This window comes from Moschus berezovskii, chromosome 24, assembly GCF_049115385.1.
Source record: "Moschus berezovskii isolate FMDL1 chromosome 24, NW_MosBer_1.0, whole genome shotgun sequence".
Taxonomy (NCBI): Eukaryota; Metazoa; Chordata; class Mammalia; order Artiodactyla; family Moschidae; genus Moschus; species Moschus berezovskii.
This window is the reverse complement of record NC_142483.1, coordinates 49,066,778-49,088,404: the sequence shown is the minus strand read 5'-3', so window position 1 is coordinate 49,088,404 and position 21,627 is coordinate 49,066,778. Positions and strand designations below refer to the sequence as shown.

The 21,627-nt window shown below is 51.7% G+C and overlaps 3 protein-coding genes across 8 annotated transcripts in view; 2 read left to right on the top strand and 1 right to left on the bottom strand.

Annotated features, from left to right (window-relative positions):
• The window catches only part of WDR48 (WD repeat domain 48), a 52,159-nt gene extending 43,682 nt beyond the window's left edge, over positions 1-8,477 (top strand). For both annotated transcript variants that reach the window (XM_055414604.2, XM_088831799.1), the window contains 3 exons: positions 2,018-2,094; positions 5,685-5,877; positions 6,486-8,477. In XM_055414604.2, the coding sequence (XP_055270579.1) occupies positions 2,018-2,094; positions 5,685-5,877; positions 6,486-6,581 (366 nt within the window). In that variant the 3' untranslated portion in view covers positions 6,582-8,477. The remainder of the gene's footprint in view (positions 1-2,017; positions 2,095-5,684; positions 5,878-6,485) is intronic.
• Positions 8,478-8,595: 118 nt separating this feature from the next.
• On the bottom strand, positions 8,596-19,967 carry GORASP1 (golgi reassembly stacking protein 1). 2 transcript variants are annotated; one of them, XM_055414609.2, is made up of 9 exons: positions 19,832-19,967; positions 15,160-15,240; positions 14,422-14,625; positions 12,835-12,921; positions 12,570-12,700; positions 12,138-12,345; positions 11,305-11,455; positions 10,764-10,916; positions 8,596-10,528 (listed from the first exon to the last, which is right to left on the bottom strand). In XM_055414609.2, the coding sequence occupies exons 1-9, from the start codon at positions 19,892-19,894 to the stop codon at positions 10,260-10,262; spliced, it is 1,347 nt and encodes a 448-aa protein (XP_055270584.1). In that variant the 5' UTR covers positions 19,895-19,967; the 3' UTR covers positions 8,596-10,259. The 2 variants fall into 2 exon arrangements, with proteins under 2 accessions (XP_055270584.1, XP_055270585.1); XM_055414610.2 differs by having other exon boundaries at positions 8,596-10,483.
• A 6-nt stretch (positions 19,968-19,973) lies between these two features.
• The window catches only part of TTC21A (tetratricopeptide repeat domain 21A), a 34,224-nt gene continuing 32,570 nt past the window's right edge, over positions 19,974-21,627 (top strand). For 3 of the 4 annotated variants that reach the window (XM_055414598.2, XM_055414597.2, XM_055414603.2), the window contains exons 1-2: positions 19,974-20,221; positions 21,498-21,627. In XM_055414598.2, the coding sequence (XP_055270573.2) occupies positions 20,195-20,221; positions 21,498-21,627 (157 nt within the window). In that variant the 5' untranslated portion in view covers positions 19,974-20,194. The remainder of the gene's footprint in view (positions 20,222-21,497) is intronic. The other variant, XM_088831798.1, reaches the window with a different exon arrangement.

Sequence of the window (21,627 nt, the reverse complement as noted above, 5' to 3'; positions counted from 1 at the left end):
AATGCAAAGCCTTCAGTACCTTTTTCTGTGCATATACAAGTATATATTATTTGTGTCTATATATGTGTGTCTAGATATATGTGATCCATATATAGATCATTTTATTTTGCACAGAATCTACTGTTCTATACTGTTCTACAACTTGGGCATGTTTTTTTGTTTTGTTTTTTCACTTAAAAATATATTTTGTACATTTTTTCATATCAGCATATGGATCACTTCTTTTTTAATGACTGCATTGTATTTCGTTGTATAAATGTACCATGATTTATTTAGCCAGTCCCTATTAATGGACATTTAGGTTGTACCCAGTGTTTTCTATTACAAACAATGCTTCAGTGAACATCCTTGTAGGTATATCTTTGTGTACTTTTTAGGGTAAATTCCTAGAAGTGGAATTGCTGGATCAAAGGGTATGCACATTTTAAATTTCAATAGATACTGCCAAATTGCACTCCACTAAGGGTATACCAGTTTACACTGTCACCAACAGTGTGTGAGTGCCCCATACCCCACACCCTCACCAACGCTGGATACTTAGAATCTTTGCTGAAAGATAGACATATTATCTCATTGTTTTAAATTTTTTTAACTTAAGGATCTTTTCATAGTGACCATTTTTATTTCTTTTGTAAATTGCCTGTTTGTATTCTTTACTTGACTTTCTGTTGGGTTATTTGTCTCTCTTATTGACTTGTAATAGTTCTTCATACTGAATATTAACCGTTTGACCATTCTCTTGCCTCTCGATTGAATTTTTACTTTGCTCATGATGTCCTTTGGCAGGCAGAAAGTTTTAATTTTTATGTGACCAGATTAATCCTTTATGGCTATTAACCCTTTATGGTTTCATGTCTTGCTTAGGTATTTCCCACTCCAGAGGAGCAAAAATGTTTCCTTGTGTTCTCTTCTAGTAGTTTATGATAATAGTTTGTATCTAGATCATTAAAGTATTAGAATTTATTCTATTTGGTGAATTTATTCTATTTGGTGTGAAGTAAGATGCTAACTTTCTCCAAATGGATAGCCAGTGTGTCAACACAATTTATTGAATCATCTAAACTTTTCCTACTAATTTGAAATGCTGTTTTATCATATACTAAATTTCTATACTCACATAGGTCTGTTTCTAGTTATGTGCTATTGACCAACTTAATGTCTATTTAAAGCCTCATGAAAAGAGATTTAATCTCTAGAACCTTCTAGAAAATTGGTTTTCTGTCCCAGATAAACTTCCAAGAACTTAAAACCAGTCTGACACCTGATGATCTTATCTAAATTTGAGCTCCCCATAAACCACTACTTCCTTTGAGTGTGAAACTCACTTGGATGCATTGCTGACTTTAGGCCTGTGGCTTATTCCCCAGAGGAAACATCCAAAGAGGATATGACATGGAGGCTCAAAGGGGATTAATCCCCATAGCAAAGATGACCAATTAATTTTATCCTTTATATAAGTGTATGGTTTACATCATGTGGACATCTAGGTGGTTGGCTGAACTTATTAGGAACCTCAGACCTCACTGATGTCAGAGGTAAAGCAAGTTAGGAGGACTTGATTGACCTTTCCAGGTGGTTAATGGACCTTACCAGCATAGAGTGTATGGTTTTGTTCAAAAGTGAATGTTGTGGGTTTCTCTCAAGGCACTTAAATTTTTGTTCTGGCATTTGAATGTAGACTTGAGATTTTGGTTTCTGTGGCTTAAAGAATTAAAATAAAGTTTGTTTCCCTTTAATACCTTGAATTGTTAGAGAAGAGCCATGCTGAAATTTTATATTGCTACTGACACTGCACATAATTTGTCCTTATTTATGTTTCAATACAAAATGAAACATACTTTTCTGATACCCTTTCTCTGAGGCTGACATAATTTAATAGCTTACTATAAAGTTCATAGAAAGTCACTTTTAAATGTACAATAGCTATTAACTTGTGAATCATGTTTTCCTATTGACATCATTTTAGTTTATCAACTAATAGAAACTATTTTACCTTTTTTCACTTTTAATATTTCAGAAAAATATGCCCAAATTCAACAAAATTCCTTTCTACCTCCAACCTCATGCATCTTCAGGAGCAAAAACCTTAAAAAAGTAAGTAAATGGAGTGTCGTGCAATACTTTGATCTGATTAATTGCCAGAGTTTTTTTATTCCTTATGATTACATTTATAGCACAGGATGCAAGTACTAGATCTTAGGCTAACTGAACTGAACTGAACCATTTACAAAGTATGGGTTTCCCTGGTAGCTCAACTGATAAAAAAAAATCCACTTGCGATGTAGGAGAGCCTGGTTCGATTCCTGGGTTGGGAAGAGCCACTGGAGAAGGGATAGGTTACCCACTCCAGTATTGTTGAGCTTCCCAGGTGGCTCAGCTGGTAAAGACTCCGCCTGCAGTGCATGAGACCTGGGTTCAATCCCTGGGTTGGATTTAATTAATTGCCAGAGATTTTTTTTATTCATTATGATTACATTTATAGCACAGGAGGCAAGTACTAGATCTCAGGCTAATTTCATAATATTGAAAGTTTATATAATTTAACCATTTACAAAGTACCTACTGGGGCCAGTTGCAGATGTTCAAAGTAAGACATGGATTTTGTCTCTTGCCATATTCATGGTTTAGGACACAATCTGTGTATAATAACTGTTTTTATGGATACTTAGGGAAGGACAAGTGTAGGGGAAAGAAATTAATCTGTGACTATAGCTTTCCAGAAAGGTTTTTGAAGGACATGGAATTTGAGCTGGACATGTAAGGTTGGGCAAAAGAAATATTTCAGGTCCAGAAAATGGTTTGCTCAGGGTTGTGGAAGTAGGAGCTTACGTAAGATATTGTTAGATTTCCAAACATACACACAAAAAAGAAGAATCAACCTCATTATCCCATCAGACAGCTTAAGTAATTGTCAACGTATGGCTAAACATTGCGTCATCTATACCTCTACCTTCCCTCCCTTCCACTGAATCCCCCTGCCTACACACATATCGGGGTCCAGCCTCGATATGACCCAGGGTATCCTCGGGATGAACGGCGTCGGCGTCAGAGAGAGAGAGAGAAAGAGAGAGAGACAGGGGCTGATGATTCCTTGGTTTACGCTGGAAACCAATAAAACCCCAGCAAGGGGCTTGCTCTGTTTACGTAGGCTGCAGGCGCCCTCTCGAATCACTGGAGGCACCCCACCAGGGCACCCCCTCGAGTGGGTCTTAGAAGCCCAGGCAGATAAGTAAACTCAGAGGGCCCAGTGCTCCAAGGATCTCAACCAGAAAAAGGAGAATAGAGAAAAGGATGGAAAAAGAGAAAGAACGACACGGGGAGACCAAGCTTCAGTGAGCAAGGCCCAAAACTTTATTTTCCAGTGCTGCTTTTATACCCTAAGTTATGCGCATAAGAAACAGAGAAAGGGAGGTATAGATTCACACCAAAATCACGTGGGGTCAGCAGTCTTGACCCTTGTCAGGATCAGGGCTTATTTTTGTGTGATAAAAGTTTTAGGTGATTTACATCATCTTCTGGCCAGGGGGCCTGCTAACAGTTTTATGACCCTCTCTCCTGACAATAGGTTAGTTAGCAAGTAAAAGACTTTTCTTTTAAGGTGACTTTCCTAAAGTTAGGTGGTAGACACATAACAAAGTTACATTCCTATAAGGCACCGGTGTAGTGAGCTGCAAGAAAGGAATTTATTAACTTAAGATCTGATGTGGTTAAATCAAAGGATTAATATATTTCCAAGAATACAATAGATAGGGGAAACTGCAGCAAGCATTGATTCAACAATGAAATCTTTTCTAGTACTATTCTAATGATTTTAACTTCTTCAACAGATTCCTGTATTTTAGAATATTAGGCTTTCTGTCCTTGCATGGCTGGGAGGCTATAAACAGTCACACTCATAGTTGTAAGAGCCCGGACAAACTTGTCATGCAAGTTAGAAAGCTATCAGAGGGGCTTGGATTGGAACACTCCTATTAAGCCGAGGAGAACTTTTAAACTACAGCTCTGAATTAATGTTTTCAGAGAAAGGTGGTTGGGGGGAAGCCCCTGTAAGTATTAGAGGACTTGGTAAGAGGTGTAAGATAGTAAAGCAGTCAGACTCCAGTTTTCTTTGGGGTAGATGCTCAGGTAAGTCCAGGGGGTTCCTCGAGCCCTGATTAGCCTTTGCCCGTCAGGCCTCTTCCCCAATTGACCTTTGCCATGGGTAGGATTTCCCTCGCTGGCTCCCGGCACACACACACAGACATTCTCACACTCAGACACAGAAGATGATCTTAAAGCAAGTTCTAGATAGAATATATCAATAACCTCAGATATGCAGATGACACTACCCTTATGGCAGAAAGTGAAGAGGAACTCAAAAGCCTCTTGATGAAAGTGAAAGAGGAGAGTGAAAAGGTTGGCTTGAAGCTCAACATTCAGAAAACAAAGATCATGGCATCTGGTCCCATCACTTCATGGGAAATAGATGGAAAAACAGTGGAAACAGTGTCAGACTTTGTTTTTTTGGGCTCCAAAATCACTGCAGATGCTGATTGCAGCCATGAAATTAAAAGACGCTTGCTCCTTGGAAGGAAAGTTATGACCAACCTTGATAGTATATTAAAAAGCAGAGACATTACTTTGCCAACCAAGGTCCGTCTAGTCAAGGCAATGGTTTTTCCCGTGGTCATGTATGGATGTGAGAGTTGGACTGTGAAGAAAGCTGATCGCCGAAGAATCGATGCTTTTGAACTGTGGTGTTGGAGAAGACTCTTGAGAGTCCCTTATACTGCAAGGAGATCCAACCAGTCCATTCTAAAGGAGATCAATCCTGGATGTTCATTGGAGGGACTGATGCTAAAGCTGAAACTCCAATACTTTGGCCACCTCATGAGACGAGTTGACTCACTGGAAAAGACTCTGATGCTGGGAAAGGTTGGGGGCGGGAGGAGAAGGGGACGACGGAGAATGAGATGGCTGGATGGCATCACCGACTCTGTGGACATGAGTTTGAGTGTACTCCGGGAGTTGGTGATGGACAGGGAGGCCTGGCGTGCTGTGATTCATGGGGTCGCGGAGAGTCGGACACGACTGAGCAACTGAACTGAACTGAACTGAGATAGCACTTCAGCAGTGTTTAATGATTGAAGTCCAAGATGGCCTTTAAAGTATGAGCCTGAGCTACTTGATTTGACCATTAACTGATGTCAGAGATACAGAAGTAGGTTTCGGGATAAGGAAGTTGCTGAATCTAGTTTTGGACATGTAGAGTTTGTGATGCCTTTGGGACATCGGCTGGAGCTGTTGGGTTGGTTTTGGAGATCAGACGGGCAGTTGAAACTCAAGGTCTTGACTAGGAGGAAGCCCTGGGAGAGATAGGTACATCCATCATCGGAGCCTAATGAGAACCAGGGGCTGCCTTCCCTTTCAGGAGCATTCAGTTTGCCCATGCTCTGGGATAGAACCTAGAAGGCTATTCTTTATGTATATGATCTCACTTATTTGCACATAATCTGTCTTAGGAGAGGGCACTGTAAGAAATCTGTTGGGAATTCTAAAAATGGATTAAAGCAATGACTAAGAACATGTATTGGTTTATGCTTCTGTGGTATGATTTAGCCTTACCAAATGTTATCACCAAGGAAAATGGGAGAGAGAATATCCAGTGATTTCCTGATGTCACCATCTGCCCTTGCCTTTTTCAGGGACCGACTTTCTGCTAGTGACATGCTTCAAGTCCGGAAAGTAATGGAACACGTCTATGAGAAAATCATCAACTTGGATAATGAGTCTCAAACCACTAGCTCTTCTAATAATGAAAAACCAGGAGAACAGGAAAAAGAGGAGGATATTGCCGTATTGGCAGAGGAGAAAATTGAACTTTTGTGCCAGGACCAGGTAAATGGAACTGAGGACACCACCCCATTTTTTCCAGTGCTGTTGCTCAGAATTTCATGTGGTAGGATTGTGGTTTCCAGATCTGCTGCCTTGCGGGGGTCAGGGGGAGGGCTTCTGCTTTTAGAGAGACTGTAAGGAGCTCCGGGTCTCCCACCTATTTGTGAGGCCCTTTCTGGAGGGCTTAATTAACCCACCCTAAAACTTCCATTTACCCTGGGGGCAGTTTTCAGGAAAGGGACAAGGAGATTGAAATGCACACGCAGACAGATGTGGATGTGCTCGTGGATTTTTTTTCTGCAAAGAAAGCCACATGCTCATCTTGATGTGCAGAGCAGCATCTGCTGTGTTAGTTTAAGATCTGAAGAGGAGGTGAGTGGAGCATCTGTGGAAATGCTGTAAATGAGGATTCACTCGAGGCATTTCTTCAGAAAAACGGCTGAACGTGTCGTGTCTTCCCTAGCCACACGAGTTGCACGTCTCCTGTGCCCAGATTCATGCCTGCATACAGCAAGAACAGGCCACCAAGCATGGGCAGGGAGAGTCAGGCATTAGCAATAACAGCCTGAGATACCAGATACCTTTTTTATTATTTATTTTTTGCTATTCAGGTTTTGGATCCAAATATGGACCTTCGAACAGTGAAACACTTCATATGGAAGAGTGGTGGTGACCTCACCCTCCATTACCGTCAGAAGTCCACGTGAAGGGCGGGCCAGCACTCCTGGGTATTCATTTACTGACCTTCCTCTACGGCCCCAAGAGTAGTCCTAGGAAGCCCAGAGCCCCAGTGGGAACAAGACTTCTAACGACTGATTTGGTATGGACCGAGATTATCTTTCCATTGAAGTGACTAATCAAGATGTAACATAGAAACCAGTCTCCATGTGTAGATTAAGCTGTCCCCAGGGAGGCAGAGTGCCAGAGCAGAAGAGCCCCAAGCAGGCTGTGTGTTGCGAGATGTACTGAGGACTGATGAGAGGCCAGCACAGACTTTGCTTCCTCCTTTTGTTTCCAAGGACCTTATCTTGATCTGTTAGCACTTGTCAGAGACACATGGTAGGGCCACGTCTGTCACTGTGTTCCAACTCCAATCCCACACACTTGGGAGCTTTTCTAAGAGTACATTCCATCTACGCAGTACCTATGAAGGCTTTTTCCAAGTTTGTCATTAAAAAAAACAAGTTGTTTTCACCATTTAAGACAGTTATTTTTAATAGGAATTGGCTGTTGCACAATTCAAGAGCCAGCCCATTTCATAATAAATGATTCCTGTTGGGCTTGTTTTTAATACTGCATCTCAGATGTGTTGTTGTAGGCAGACCTGTCAAAACCCCAGGTGCTGGGTCACAGCGCTTGGACTGCCAGCCTGGAGTGCGCCCAGCCCGGGCCCAGCTGGGACACCTGGACCGCGCGGCGGCCACAAGGAGGCGCAGCTCTCCCTCCCTCCTCCACTGTGTTCTCTTTATGGGCAAAACCGGCCGACACCACAGGGTCTTGCTCTGGGTGAGCAGCATGACACCATCAAAACTTAAGACCATGATGAGATCCTAACTTCATTCAGATGCTACCTAATATCTATGGCGTCAGAGGAAAAGGGTATCGTAATGAGTTAATCTGATATTCATGTCCTGGAAGTGTACATGTTTGTTTTTCCAGTTTTATATGCAGGTTTGTGCTGTTGTTATACCTGTATCTAGATTTCTTTTCACTGTTCTTTCTAACAGTCTAAAGCTTTCATGGAATCATTTGGATCTTGTACAGAATATAACTTATTGGGGATAAACACTTCAACTTTTGGCAGAAAAAAAAATACTTGGATCCTCCCCAAGGTCATTTGTATTCGGAATAGAACATAAAACTACATAAGACAAGCCTCCTGTGTGAAGCCAGAAGCACAAGTGCCTTCAGAGGGCAGTTTATTCCAGTCCAGTCGCCTCCCAGCTGGTGTGTGGCCTGTCCCATAACAGTGGGGACTGTGGAGCGGGTGGGGAAGGTGTTTTCTTTTCTACATCTTCACAGGTTCAGCGGGAGGCAGCTGATGGGGCTGGGTTCAGACCTAACCATTTGAGATCCTCTGATCCGCACAACTGTAGAGACAGGGTCCACTCACTGCTGGTCAGCCTCCTTTGGAAAGTGGAGCGGTCACTGCCTCCAGCACTTTGAAGTGAGCAAAGACACGCCACGTTTCCAACGAGTCTGCCTCCCTTATGCAGAGAGCAACGGCTTTTTTTAAAGAAAAAAAATCCTTTCTATCTGTTGAATACAACGGTGCACTTTCGGTGCACATTTTTTAGCAATAGTTGTGAATTAATGGCTAAAAAAAAAAACCTCATTTCCCAGCCCTCAGCTTTGTTTGCACGAAGGGCCCTTGGGCTGAAGGAATGGGTCTCGCTGGGCCATGCTGCCCCATGTGCCGAGTCTTGAGGGGCGGCTGTGCTCCCTTCCCATCTTAGATCTGACCCTCGCTGCCCCAGCATGGTTGTGTTTTTTTGTTGTTCCAGTCCAACCCGTAATAGTTTCCAGATTTGACAGCCTGCGATGCCAAAAGGGTAAAAATCTGTATTTCACAGTTGTCTAGAATAAACGCTTTAGTTAAAATATTTCAGTGTATAGTACACATTTATTTCCACTTGTCATTTTCCTTCATAGCAGATTACAAAGTAAGAAACTTCTGGTTTTGTGTTTACCCTGGAAATAATTAGCATTGATATCCATTTTAGCCCCCAGTTTAGGGAGGGGAGTGTGTTAATATGAGGGCAGAACCAGGTCCCTTGGGTGAGGGTGACCCTGGGTCAGGCCGCCAGGTTAGTGAAGGGAAACTGGCTTCAGAACAGGCCTGGCGTGATTCTACTTCCTGGATTCCTGCAGGCAGACACTGGGCTCCCAGACAACCCAGGAACCAGGTTCTGGCACTGGCTCTGGACACAATGCCTCCCTATTCTGCGGCTTATCAGCTGCTCTGGTAGACCTGACACAAGCTTTGCTTTTTAAATGCAGTCACGGTGCAGGAAACTTGAGGTGTTTGCTGATATGGGGCCCTCCCTCCATATCTTTGGTCTGGGCCCCTCTATGAGCCTAACAGAGCTCTGAATTCCCTGTAAGGGCACACACTCCAAATCAAATGGTAAAGGTGGGACTTTCAGCTGGGCTGAGGCTAGAAGGCCAGGCCGGAGGCAGCTTTCCTGGTAATCAGCAAGGGCTGGGGGAAGGTGAGGGACTCTGGCCAAACAGGAGAGGACTTCAAGTGATAAGCATCACCGCTGCACGGAGCCCTCCTCTTGCTGTGGGACCTAGGCAGAGCAAAACACACAGCCCAGTCTCCGCCTCCCGAGGCACTGGAGGAGAGGGGACAGCCCTCTCCCGTACTGTGGGAAATAACAAAGGGCCCTTACTCACTCTTGTCCGGGTGCCTCATCCCTGCTTGCGGTAGGAGCTGTGTGTCTAGAGCTCCAGGCAGGAGGACCGGCTCTGAGAGCCTGCTTAGGACGGTGAACTTAAATTTGTTAACTTTTATTCACCACTAGTGTGGCTAGATGACTCGTATATTTAAAAGAGATGGCTGTAAAGGTTTGGGAGCTGACAGGTGTCCCAGCTGGGGACACTAGGTCCGCGGGATGTAGATGCTGGGGAAGCAGCAGCATCACGGCCCAGGTACAGGTGAGTCTCTGCTGAAGGGCCTAGAATTTCCAACCCTCCCTCAGGAGAAGGGGCCAGGTTCACTGGAATATGTGGTCGGCCTGAGCCAACTGTGCAGAGTAGCACAGGCTGAGACAGCAGATGGGGCGGCAGGGGTCCCCAGGGCTTGGGGGGCGCCCTCCATTACAGATAGGCTGTCTGTAATGAACAACTCAAGGCAAGCCCTGCGGAACGATCAGACAAACACTGCACACCAACCCCTTCCTCCCTCACCACATCTTCACACCTGACGGCGCCTGGACTCTGCTACCTGCCGTGACTGGAGCAGGAACGTGCAATGGGCACCTGGCCCAAAGATACCCTTCCCCAAGGCCCACAGTCTCCTACCAACGGAAGCTCCATGCCCGACCCAAGCAGCCAAGAATCCTCTCCTACCCCAGCTTCTGGAAAACTCCATCTGGTGCTGTTCCCAGCGCCCTGCTATGCCAAAAGTACTTGTTTGAGATTCTTAGACAAGTGCCCAATTCCCCAAAGCCAGGACCACCAGGCAGAGTGACTGCTGGCAGGTTTTCTCTTGGAGACCAGTAGGGTCCAAGTGGACACAAAAGTCCCCCCATCGGCAGAAGACACTGCACAGCACTCAGGGCCTCAGCCCAGGAAGCACTAACACAGGGGCCACCCCACACAGCGTGGCCTGAGCTGCCTCCTGCTTCCAGGCCTCATGAAACGCCATCAAAGGGCCTGGTTCATAGCCCAGAGTGGTGGTCAGGAGTGGAGAGCTGGGCCTGGCTAGGAGCGCCCCCAGCCTCCACCCCACCGTCTGGGCTCTCTGGGCTTGCTGGCTCCTCCTCCGCCTGGGCTTCGAGCAGCTCAGCAGACAGCCCGTCTTCGGGTGAGGCGGCAGAAGTGAGGCTGTCGGGAAGGGTCAGCTGAGGCAGGTGGTCTGGCTGGGCCTGGGCGCCGGGGCTGTCTGGGAAAGAGACCTCAAACTCGGACCCAGACCAGGTGGCCTCACCTGAAACACACAGGGTGGAGCTGAGGAGGCCCACAGAACCGGGGCCAGTGTGGCCTGGGGCAGTCACCCCACTGGCCCACAGCTCCCGCCCCCCGTGTTGACGGGATGGGAGCGCCAGCGTACAAGCGCCTTGATGTGGCTGCCCTCCCCCACAGGCCAGCCTCTAACCCGCCTAAGAGACTCAGGGCCGCCTTTGCCACAACCCAGGGCCCCCCCAGAGGTGCCGGCCCCTCACCACCACGCTCGTGAGAACCGCTGCTGGAGCAGACATCCTCCAGCCCCGAGGCTGAGACCGCAGGGGGGGTCAGCTCTGTGGAAGAGGGCAGGCCTGGCCAGACACTGGCGTTGCTGCTGTCCAAGAGGGAGAGGCCAGACACGTCCAGGAAGCCTGGGGGGAGGCACACGATTTTCTGTCGGCGCAGAACCCTGACCACTGGAAGGCCAGCGCCTCAGGCTCACTGTGCCCAGTTTCTGGGGCATCTGGCCTGGCCTGAGACTGAAACCTCAGCTGTTTGTGAAGCCCCCAGCCAGCCCCAGAGGCTCCCCACAGCCGGTTTCTAAGAAAAGAAAGGGGCCTGGGGTGGGTGATCACAGGAATAGTCCAGCAGCAGAGGGCCCAGACCCTGCCCTGTGCCCAGTGTGCTGTGTGACCTTGAGCAGGCCCCCTCTCTCCTCTGGATGGCAGCCTCCCCACCCGCACACTGATCACATCGTCTGCGACTAGCCTGGCAGGTACAAGATAGCTGCCAACGCCCAGCCCTCAGCCTGCTCGGTACCTGGGTCCATGACTCGCTGCAGTGGAGGTGGAGGCTGCAGAGGAATCTCCATGGAACAGGGTGGGTCTCCAAGGTCTGGAGTGCCCTGGCCAGGACTTTGAGGCCCAGGGGGCTGTTCCTCTGTGGAAGAGTCAGGTGCCTGCAGCAAGGCCTAAGGGGAGCCAGGGGAAAAGAGGAATCAGAGGGCCCTGTCAGGACAGGGCTAGTCCAGCCTAACCCCTAGCCCACACCTACCCCGGGAGCACCACTCCGCTCACAGGAGCAAACAGCCTTGGGGATCTACTGCTTCCTCTACAGCAGATGTGTAGTCAGGCAAGAGGGGCCCAGCTGGCCTCCCATGATGTGCCAACATGGACTTGGGGTCCACTTCCCACTCTGCTGAGTAGCCCTATCTGTAACCCCCTGGCATAGTCCATGCCTGGAGAATAGTCCCCAAGTGCCCGCTTGCAGACCCCAGGCAGCAGCCTGATGCCCAGAGGCACTTGGGCCAGATACACAGTCCCTGGCCTGACTTTCTGACAGACTCAGGGAGGCACAGGACAAGGCCCTGCCCACCCCGAGCCTCAGTTTCCCAATCATGAAATGAAAATGACAACCAGTGCCTCGAACTCCCCTCACCTGCAGACCCAAGTGCCAAGAAAACCGAAGCTGTTTACACAGTCCTGGGACCAGCCCCATCTGCTCCCCCTGGGTCCCACAAGCCAGGGGGCTTCCTGAGGGCTCCACAGACAGGCTCCCGGTGAGGACAGCCCCAGTCTCCTTTCCCATCTGCAGGCCCCTCTGCCCACATGAAACTTCCCTCTTGCCCCAGCTGGCCAGTGCTCCCCACGTACCTCCACGTAGTCACCCTGTTTGGAGCCTGTCTCCAGGCCGAAAGGGGCAGGAGAGTCCTGGGGGGCGGGTCCAGGCGGTGGGGCACCCGGCGGTGGGGCACGGGGTGGTGGGGCACTGGGTGGCGGGCCACCAGGCGGCTTCTTGTGGTGGTTGGGGGGCTGGGTTGGGATCCGGTGCAGATACCCGTAACCAATACCACAGCCCAGGCTGCCAAAGGCCAGAAACACCCTCCTGGGCTTGTCCCACAGCCCTTCCTACCCCTGCCACCCCCACCCCCCAGCAGTGAGAGGGTCTCCTAGACCAACATCAGCCTCAGGACCCCTGGGCTCAGGGCCCAGTCCTCCACCCCCACCGTGGGACTCAAGGTCCATGCCCACTGGCCTGGCGCCCCCCAGAGCCCCACCCCGCAGCCCTCCGATCCCAGGAAGTACCTGCCCTCTCCACCCCAGGCTGCATTGGGAGTGACAGTCACCTCCCGGCAGGAGTCGGACTCCGAATTGTAAACCATCAGCTTCAAGGGCTTCCCCTCGTGGGACTCGATGAGCGAGAAGAAGTCCTCGGACTACGACAGACACACAGCGCCTAAGCCCTGCTCCCACTCTGGGATGGGAAGCCTCACAAGGCGAGACCCTTCTCACGGACAGCACCCCATCCAGGGGGCCGGGGGAGCGGGAAGGGAAGGCTGCCCTTCCTCACCTCCTGGAGGATCTGGTCCGAGCCCACAACGTAGTCTGTGTAGGGGCGCAGGCCTGCGAGGGCGGCAGGTGAAGAGGGTTCCACATCCTGAGGAAGAAGAACCACGAATTATTCAACTGTCAGCCTTGCTACAGCGGGGCAGCGGGTGGAGAGATGTCTCTTCAGGTGGTGAGTAGTATACCTGTCCTCCATCCCCAGGCCAAGACCTCAAACCCAGACTCGTCCCGCCCCGCCCCGCCCAGCTCCTTGTTCCCCTGCCTCCCCCAGTTCACAGTCTGCCCAGCAGAGGGCAGCACTGCGTCACGGCTCAGGTTACAGCTCCCGCATCTGACCACCTGGATCCAACTCCAGCCTCCCCCAGCTACTAGCTGGGGCGCTGAAGACAGACACTTTACTCCTCTGCCCCAGTTTCCCCACAGTTAAAAGGATATATAGTACTTAGGCAAAAGGTTGCTGAGAAAACCAAAAATAATAATAATAATACACGTACAGAATGAAAACCACACCTTGTCCCGCAGTAAACGCCCCACTTTATTGCTGTTACTGCTGCAGGCATAGGGCTGAAGACCTCCGGGTAAGGGGGAGGTTAAAGGCAAGGGTGGTGAGAAGCAGGTGCAAGGATTGCCTTCTCCCTTGGAAAGTTCCACTCCCCACTCCCGTTCTCCCAAGAAACGTGGAAGGATTTGCATCACCACCCCTGCATTGCACTCATGGACAAACTGAGTAAGACCAGCTGAAAAAGGTTGAGACGACTCCCCCCAAGGAGTCAGTGAGCAATAGAAGCAACTAGAAACCAAATCAGCCCATTTCTAGCTCAGGGCTCCTTCCATCCATCAAGCTGCGGGACTGAGCATTCAAGAACCTGGGCACAATCAGTGACTGTGCAAGTCACGTGTACGTGTGTGTCTATGAACGAACACTGACAGCAACAGCTGTGACAACTCAGTCATGGAGATTCACTAAGGTTCAGACCCCAGGCACCAGTCGAGTGCCCAAAGGGGCTCTCAGGGGACCTGCCCGGAAAATCATAATACTGGTATACCCTAGAGTATACCAGAAAAAACACTTTTTAGATAAGGACTAAAGCAGCGGCAGGATTTCCCAGGTGGCACAGCGGTAAAGAATCTGCCTGCCAACGCAGGAGACACAGGTTCAATCCCTGGGTCAGGAAGATCCCCTGGAGGAGGGCATGGCAGCTCACTCCAGTATTCTTGCCTGGAGAATCCCATGGACAGAGGAGTCTGGTGGGCTCCAGTCCATGGGGTTGCAAAATCAGACACGACTTAGTGACTAAACAACGCAAAGCAGTAATAGCATTCTGGCAGCACAACCCCCTTCCAGCAGATGGCAGCCCCACCTTTCCAAAGAAGAAACCAAGGTCTCAAGTGTAAGAAAGTACCCAAAGTCAGAGGGCCCTGTTCAGGTGACGAGGAGTTGCCCTCTCTGGGACCCAGGAACAGGGAGACCACACCCTGCCCTCAGAATCCCCTGACAGACCCATTGGCTGCTGGCCTTCCCTAGGAGGCCTCCCCACACACCCATTCCCCCGTCTGCCCCAGGGATCCAGCCCGCCACGCCCCCACTCACCAACACGTGCCACACATGCTCGCTGGCCCGGCGGAAGCTGCAGAAGCGGACGCTGGCGCCCAGCAGGCCCTGGCCGCCCCACATGTTGCTGGGAACCACCTCCACCTCACGTACTTTCATGGTCTTCATGTTGAACACCTCCAGCTTCACTGGCTTCTCCACATTGGCCTTCAGCAGGGCCTTGAGCGTGTCATTCTCCTTGTTCTGCAAGGGCAGCAGGGCTGACTCCCGGAGACCCCCCCAATGCCCAGCCAGGCCCCCCAGACAAGTCTGGGCCTGATATGGGGTGAGGGCCTTGGTGGCCAGCTGCTCCCGAGATACCTGGTGCAGGACTGGGTCCACTGGTCAGGCCTGGGCCTGCAGCCACTGGACCCCCAGCATCCCTAAGCCCTGCTGAAACTTCCTCCCTCAGGGCCCCCAGAAAACACCACAAAGTAAGCAGAGAGCCCCTTGAGTCCAGAGCACTGCCACACGGCCCACTCTGAGAGGCCCCTTCCAGAGCCCTCAGCCCTCTGGGCAGGCCTGGAGGCATTGTGGACAGTGCCAGGAGTCCCCTGCCTCCGGTCCACCCCGGAGGGCCTGAGGGCTAAACTCCAGGCAGGGCCTGAGATGGGGTTTGGTCTCCCTCCAGCAGAAAAGGAAGGCAGGGCTGGGGTTCCCATGGGGCAGCAGGAGACAGACAGACAGACAGACACACACACACACACACACACGGCAGAGGCAGGAGGGGAGCCTCACCAGTCTTGAGTGCCCGATGGTGATGATGAAGTCAAAGTAGGGCTCCAGGCCTGCCTGCTGGGCAGGGGAGTTCTCCTGCACCTGAGCAGCACAGAGGGTGCGGTCACTGCGCTGACCCCAGGGCTCTCCCAGAAACCCCCAGCCCTCAGTTCTAGAAATCACCCCACTCCCCCTGTCCCAGAGAGGACACAGACCCCAGTGTTCCGGGCACGGTCAAGGTTCACGCCATCCTCTCTCGCTACTTTCCTGGACTTATGTTTTCCTCTTTCAGAAAACAACTCTTTGCAGATCATGATCCACAGACTACGCTTCCAGGCAGCCTCACAGAAAAGCCCAGGGCAGGAGGCCATGGGGAGGCTGGGTGACTCAGACGCTGCCCCAGAGGCCTGTGCTGGGGCCACTGGAGAGCCAGGAAGGTTTACCAGAAAGGTTCAGATGTGGACAGGAAAGAAGTGCCCCCAGGGTCGTGCCCAGAAAGACAGGAGTGGGGAAGACAGCCTGTGGCCGATCCCAGAGGGCCCCTGACTCTGTGGTGACAGATCCAGGCAGGGTTGAGGAGGGCTGGCGGAGGAGAACAGACCCCGGGGTCGGGCATGAGCTTGAGCCAGGAAGCCTAGAGAGCAGCGCACAGTTCCCTCCGCCATCCAACCTCCCCACGTGGGACAGCCCCTCTAGCAGCAAGTCCCAGCCCAAGGCTGCTCCTAGGCTGCCTTGTGCTCCCAGACCCCTCGCTGTCTCCAAAAGCACAACAGCCAGGCTTGCAGTTCTGGTGGAAATCCATCTCAAAGGCCCCATTCACAGAGCCTTGCTCAGACAATGCAGCCTTTATCCCCAGTTCTGGACAGCAGGTGGGCCCCATGCCCTCCAGCCTTTGGCTGTGAGCACTTGAAGCCCAGTTGTCAACCAGGCCCCCAACCCCTGGAGCTCAGGTGGCCTCAGGTTCTGGATGCCTGCTTGAGGCAAAGGCCCCGTGGCTTCTGCCACTCCCCAGGCCCTTCAATTGCAGAGTCCCCAGACTGAAGGAACCCTCACCGCTGAGGCTGTGGATCCAGGCCAGTTTGCCCTTGGGATTAGGGCTCCCTCCTCACAGCAGTACCAACAGAGCCTCTCCTTGTCACCTCTAGAAGCTGCCATGGCTTCCACTGAGAATGAGCCCAGAAACCCAACTCCACCCTCGCCCAGAGGGCTGCTCTTGGAAGCCTGCTTCGCCATCCCTTCAGGGGAAAAGTCTGGGAAGAGACAGCTTTTCAGAATCGGAGGACAGTTCATCCAGGAGAGCAGGTGGGGAACTGCTCCTCCCTGCTGTGGGCCACTCCACCCCACCTCTCCCGGGTAAGGCCCTGGCTCCTGGGCAGGCTGGTTGCCCTGTACCCTCCTCCACCCAATGTCAGCCACTCTCCATCATCAATGAGGCCCCAAGGCTCAGGCCCCCAGTGTGCAGGCGCAGGTTCTCTCCAAGCCCACCCAGTGCCTCCACCTCCTCACTCCTGTGGCCTTGTCCTTGGTCTGGTGGTACTCCCCTGCCTCTGCCCTGGGCCTTATTGTCGCCCACTATGGCCACTCCAGTACTCTCGCCTAGAAAATCCCATGGATGGAGGAGCCTGGTAGGCTGCAGTCCGTGGGGTCGCTAAGGGTCAGACACAACTGAGCGACTTCACTTTCACTTTTCACTTTCACACACTGGAGAAGGAAATGGCAACCCACTCCAGTGTTCTTGCCTGGAGAATCCCAGGGGCGGGGGAGCCTGCTGGGCTTCCATCTATGGGGTCACACAGAGTCGGACACGACTGAAGTTACTTAGCAGCAGCAGCAGCAGCATGGCTCCACAGCAGAAAGCATCTGGGCTGCTGCCTGCCGCACCCCCAGTCCCGCAGCAAGCTACCCCCTCTGTCTGGCTTTCTCCTGGGGGTTCCTGACACCCCCAACCCCACAGCCCTAAAAGGTGTGCTGCTTTCCTAACCCGCTCCCCAACTCCCATCAGGGCACCTAGAGTAATTAATCGCACGATGGCAGCTTACACCTTCTGAGGGTTGGCTGGGTGCCAGCGAGTGCACCACCTGCTTCTCCTGTCATTTAACTGTCTCACCAACCTCAACCGACAGGGAAGGAAAAGCACTCAGTTATTCAGCAACAGCCTGACCCCAGGAAATCCGGCCCAGAGCTGGTTCCTGGCACAGCCCTGTAACAGCTCGCCGAGGGCAGTGACTTCTCCACCATGCTCTGCACACTGTGGGAATGCCAACAGTCAGAGAAAGCAGCCCACTTGTTCTTTGTTTGGTTTTCTTTTTACTATAAAGAAGGCAACATTACACTTCTACTTAAAACCTCCTCATGGTACCACCAGTTCAGTTCAGTGGTGTCCGACTCTTTGCGACCCCATGAATCGCAGCACGTCAGGCCTCCCTGTCCATCACCAACTCCCGGAGTTCACTCAAACTCATGTCCATCGAGTCGGTGATGCCATCCAGCCATCTCATTCTCTGTCGTCCCCCTCTCCTCCTGCCCCCAATCCCTCCCAGCATCAGAGTCTTTTCCAGTGAGTCAACTCGTCGCATGAGGTAGCCAAAGTATAGCATTAAATCCTAAATCCCCAGGACAATACACAAGGCCCCACACAATGTGGCCTCATCCTTTCCCTCACAAGGGCCTGGCCATTCAAGCACACCAGTTCCACATCCTCACTTCTCAAGCCCAGTAAGCATAATCCTACCTTAGCATCTCCCTCCACCCTGAACACTCTTCCCCCACATATATGTGTGTGTGTGTGTGTATATATATAAAACAGGAACAAATTCTTCGTGGAACTATTAAAGACCAATGATTTGAAGAAGGAAAGAAAACAATCACGCAGATTAAAAAGCTATGTAGGGTAGTTAATTGCAAGAGTGACCAGATAAACTTCATGTAGCCTACTGTCCACTCCTTATTTCTGAGTGTCGGCTCAAACGTGACTTGATCAGAGGCCTTTCCTGACCCCTCTATCCAAAACAGCACCCACTCATCACTCTGGACCCCTTACCCTGCTTTATTTTTCTCTCTAGCAATGGTCACCACCTACCGTACATTTCAATTTCTAGTCTGCTCCCTTCTCTCCCGGCTGGCACCCAAGTGTAATCTCCATAAGAATAGGGACAACGTCTCTTCTGCTCACGGCTTTATCTCCAGTGCCTGGAAATCTACATGCCATAGTGTATGTGCTCAAAGTCACTGTTTTTGGCTATAAGGCTATACCGGACAACACAGGGCACAGAGCAAATATTTTTATATAATAACTCTAGATGGAACACAGCCTTTTAAAATTGTGTATCTCTGTATTGTATGCATATATAAAAGTGTACATCAACTATACTTCAATTAAAAAAATAAAGCTGCACCTATGAAATAAAAAAAATAAATGTTTTGTAAGTGAAGACCCAGTTCCTCAAACTTTCCATGCTGTCCCTCTCCAACAGGCCCTTCTTGTCTTCACTCTTACCATCCACCCCCGCCCCGTCAACAGCCTTAATTTGCTTTCCATCACACCTGTTGGAAAACCCTTCTGGCTGCATGCATTTCACTGTCCACTTTTTCCGCTTGGTACCACACCATGGCGTCCACTAGGGAAAGCCTATCAGCAAGCACAAATCCTGTTATCTCTGGGTCCTGGAGCCATCCTGCCTTTCCTTTTAGCAAACCTCTTCTTTAGTCCCCACTATCATTCCCCAACCCTCCACCGCCTAGTTGTTAACACGGCCTCCTATGACAATGACCACTCAAAAATAAGAACCAAACTGACAAGCTACGCCCATCTCTGCAGCCATCCACCTGGGCACAAGGGAAAAGGAGTCTGGCCCACCTGCGCTCCGGAGATAGAGACCCACCTGCCCATCTCATCTGTTACAGCCCCGCCCCCTCCGAGGTACTAATCACCCCAAATCGCCATCTGGCTGCAGACCCTTCTCCCCACCTTCCGGGCCTGGAACTCACTGCATCTCCACTGTCCTCGCGACTGCTCGTCCAGACCTCTTTGTGGCAACACGGATGACACGTTCTCCGCGGCAGCCCTACCGCGCTTCTCCGCAGTGTTCCACCAGGGGACCCTCCCCCTGCTGCAAACCTGTCCCCGAGCCCTCGGCCGCATTCTCTCTGCTCTCCCGCCCCAACTTTCCCTGTCTGGCTCTCACTGGTCTTCGACCTCTCGAAGCCTTTCGACCCCGAGAAGCGTGGGATGAGAGCCGGTGGGCTCCCCGGCAGTTGGCGACCCCCTGGATCCAAGAGCGCAGACGGCCGGGGACTGGGCCCAACATGGAGCGCAGTGCCCAGCAGGCGATCATAAACGTGCTCATACAAGTGCACGAATTCTCCTGACTGAACTGGGTGCGCCCACTCTCCACCTGGGAGAAGTGCCATTCCGGAGCGGCCCGACTCCACCAGGAAACGCTCCCGCTTCCTGCAGAGCTGGCACTTGGGGCTGGCGCCGGGCCGACCGCGGCCGCAGGCGGGCCTGGACCCAGGGGCGCCACGGCGCCTTCTCTCGGCGACCGCTCCCACCGGGAAGGGGTACCACCCTCCCCGCGGGAGGCCACCCAGCGCCGAGACCCCGCGGCTGCCGCCCCCGGGCGGGCGATCCTGCGTTCCCGCGCGTCGGAGCGGGTGCCGCGCCAAGACCTCCGGCGCCGCAGGGGCGACTCACCCCGTGCAGGTGGAAGCCCTCGGCACCGCCCGCGGGCTGCTCGGCGCTGGCGCCCAGGCCCATGGCCACGATCAGCTCGGGCGATGGTGCCCGGGACCGCGACGCCTACCCGGGAGGCCCAGGCAGGTGCCCCGAGAGCGGACTCGCCCTCTCGGCGCTCGACTACCCGCGCCTTGTCACGTGGGCGCCTGGCCACGCCCACCCCGACTCTGACGCCCTTGGAGACCAGCCGGCTGCTCCGTTGCCAAGGACGCGCGAGCCTCCGACTTCCGGCTGCAAGAGCCGTCCCCAGGACCCTGACTGGGGAATCTCGCTCCGGGCCGCACCACGAGACCCCGACTCTAGAGCCGCTGGCGTCCAGAGATGAGCAGCAATGACTCCTCCCTTATGGTGCGTGACCCGGGCACTGCTCCCTCCGGGACTCTCCTCCTCTGGCCCAGTCAGCCCCGCGACCTGCAGCTCCCCTGTTACCTCTCTGACCGCCACCCGGCTTTCGCTGTCGCCGGCCTCTTCAGACGGTCTTGGTGCCTTCTCGCCTCTCTTTCCGTGGCGAGCACATCCTGTGTGTACTCTGAGCCCCTAGCCCTCATCCCCACCCAGTCCTATCTCCAAGCTCCCCCAAACCAAAGCATAAAAATCCATCACCTTGCCATTATCCGACCCCCACCCCCGGCTCCAACCGCCTGGGCCTCTTCTGTCTTTCACCCTAGTGGATGGCACCACCGTTTGACACCCCCCCCCAGCCGTTACTGTTGCCCATACCCATCTCCAGCTCCTGTCTATCAGCAGAACATATCAGCTCCTTATTTTATCTCCTAGCCCAGTATCACCACCGGCTCCCCTCTGGGCACCTGCAACAGTCCCCCTCCCAGCTGGTTTCTCTACTTCATCTCTCTTCACCAGCAGTCTCCCTACCTCCAGCACCACCAACAGCAACTACCCCAACAGAAACACACAGGAGCCAGAGGGGTTTTTGCAAAAACACACATCTGAACACTTTCCCTACCCCCACCCCCACCCCGCTATCTCCATGCATAAAACCATTCCAGCTGCTTCCTATTACCCTCAGGATGATGTCTGGGCTCTTTCATATGGCCCACAAGGCTGTTTACCATCCAACCACATCTATCCCCAACCCCAGCACCCACAAACCTTAGGGGAAGTGAGACTTCACTTTGAAATCTCAGCCTCTCTTATTGCATGACGTTTGTCAAGCCACAGCCTCCATGGGCTTTGGCTTCCTTAATTGTGAAGAATATGGAGAGAATAATGCATAAGATAATAGGCGTAAAGCCCTGGATACCCTTCACCACAGGTGGTTAGCCCATAATAACTTGCAATTCTAACTATTGGTGTCATGATTCTTATTACTGGTCCTCCTTCTTCCCCCTTATTCACTTCGTAAGGCAAAACCTGAGTTGAATTTCTCATCAACTTTTGAACCAGAGTCTGTGGTTAATTCCAAAACAGGCCATCTCCAAACTCTTTCCTAAGAAAACCGTATGGAGCTGTTTTCTGTGGCTGGGGAGGAACAAGATGAGGCCAGAATATTCTTTCTCTTCTCCTTACAGAACTGGAGGAGGAGCAGGGAATAGGGGAGGGAGAAGATCAGAACAGAAGCAGAAAGGGGCCCGAGACTATTGCGATTTTGCCTTCCTCCTCACAGGCTGGGATCATTTACTACAGCAAAGAAAAGTACTTCCGCCACGTGCAGGAGGCCGCAGCTGTGGGCCTGGAAAAATTCAACAATGACCCAGTGCTGCGGTTCTTTAAAGCCTATGGAGTCCTCAGGGAAG

Bases quoted from the DNA above. Each gene is read 5' to 3' on its own strand.
- GORASP1 (XM_055414609.2), bottom strand. From the start codon at position 19,894: ATGGGCCTGGGCGCCAGCGCCGAGCAGCCCGCGGGCGGTGCCGAGGGC. The intron at 12,701-12,834 runs GTGAGGAAGGGC...TGTCTGTCGTAG, and splicing joins CGGACCAGATCCTCCAGGAG to TCCGAGGACTTCTTCTCGCT. The intron at 10,529-10,763 runs GTGAGGGGCCGG...TGTGTGTTTCAG, and splicing joins CGGTTCTCACGAGCGTGGTG to GTGAGGCCACCTGGTCTGGG.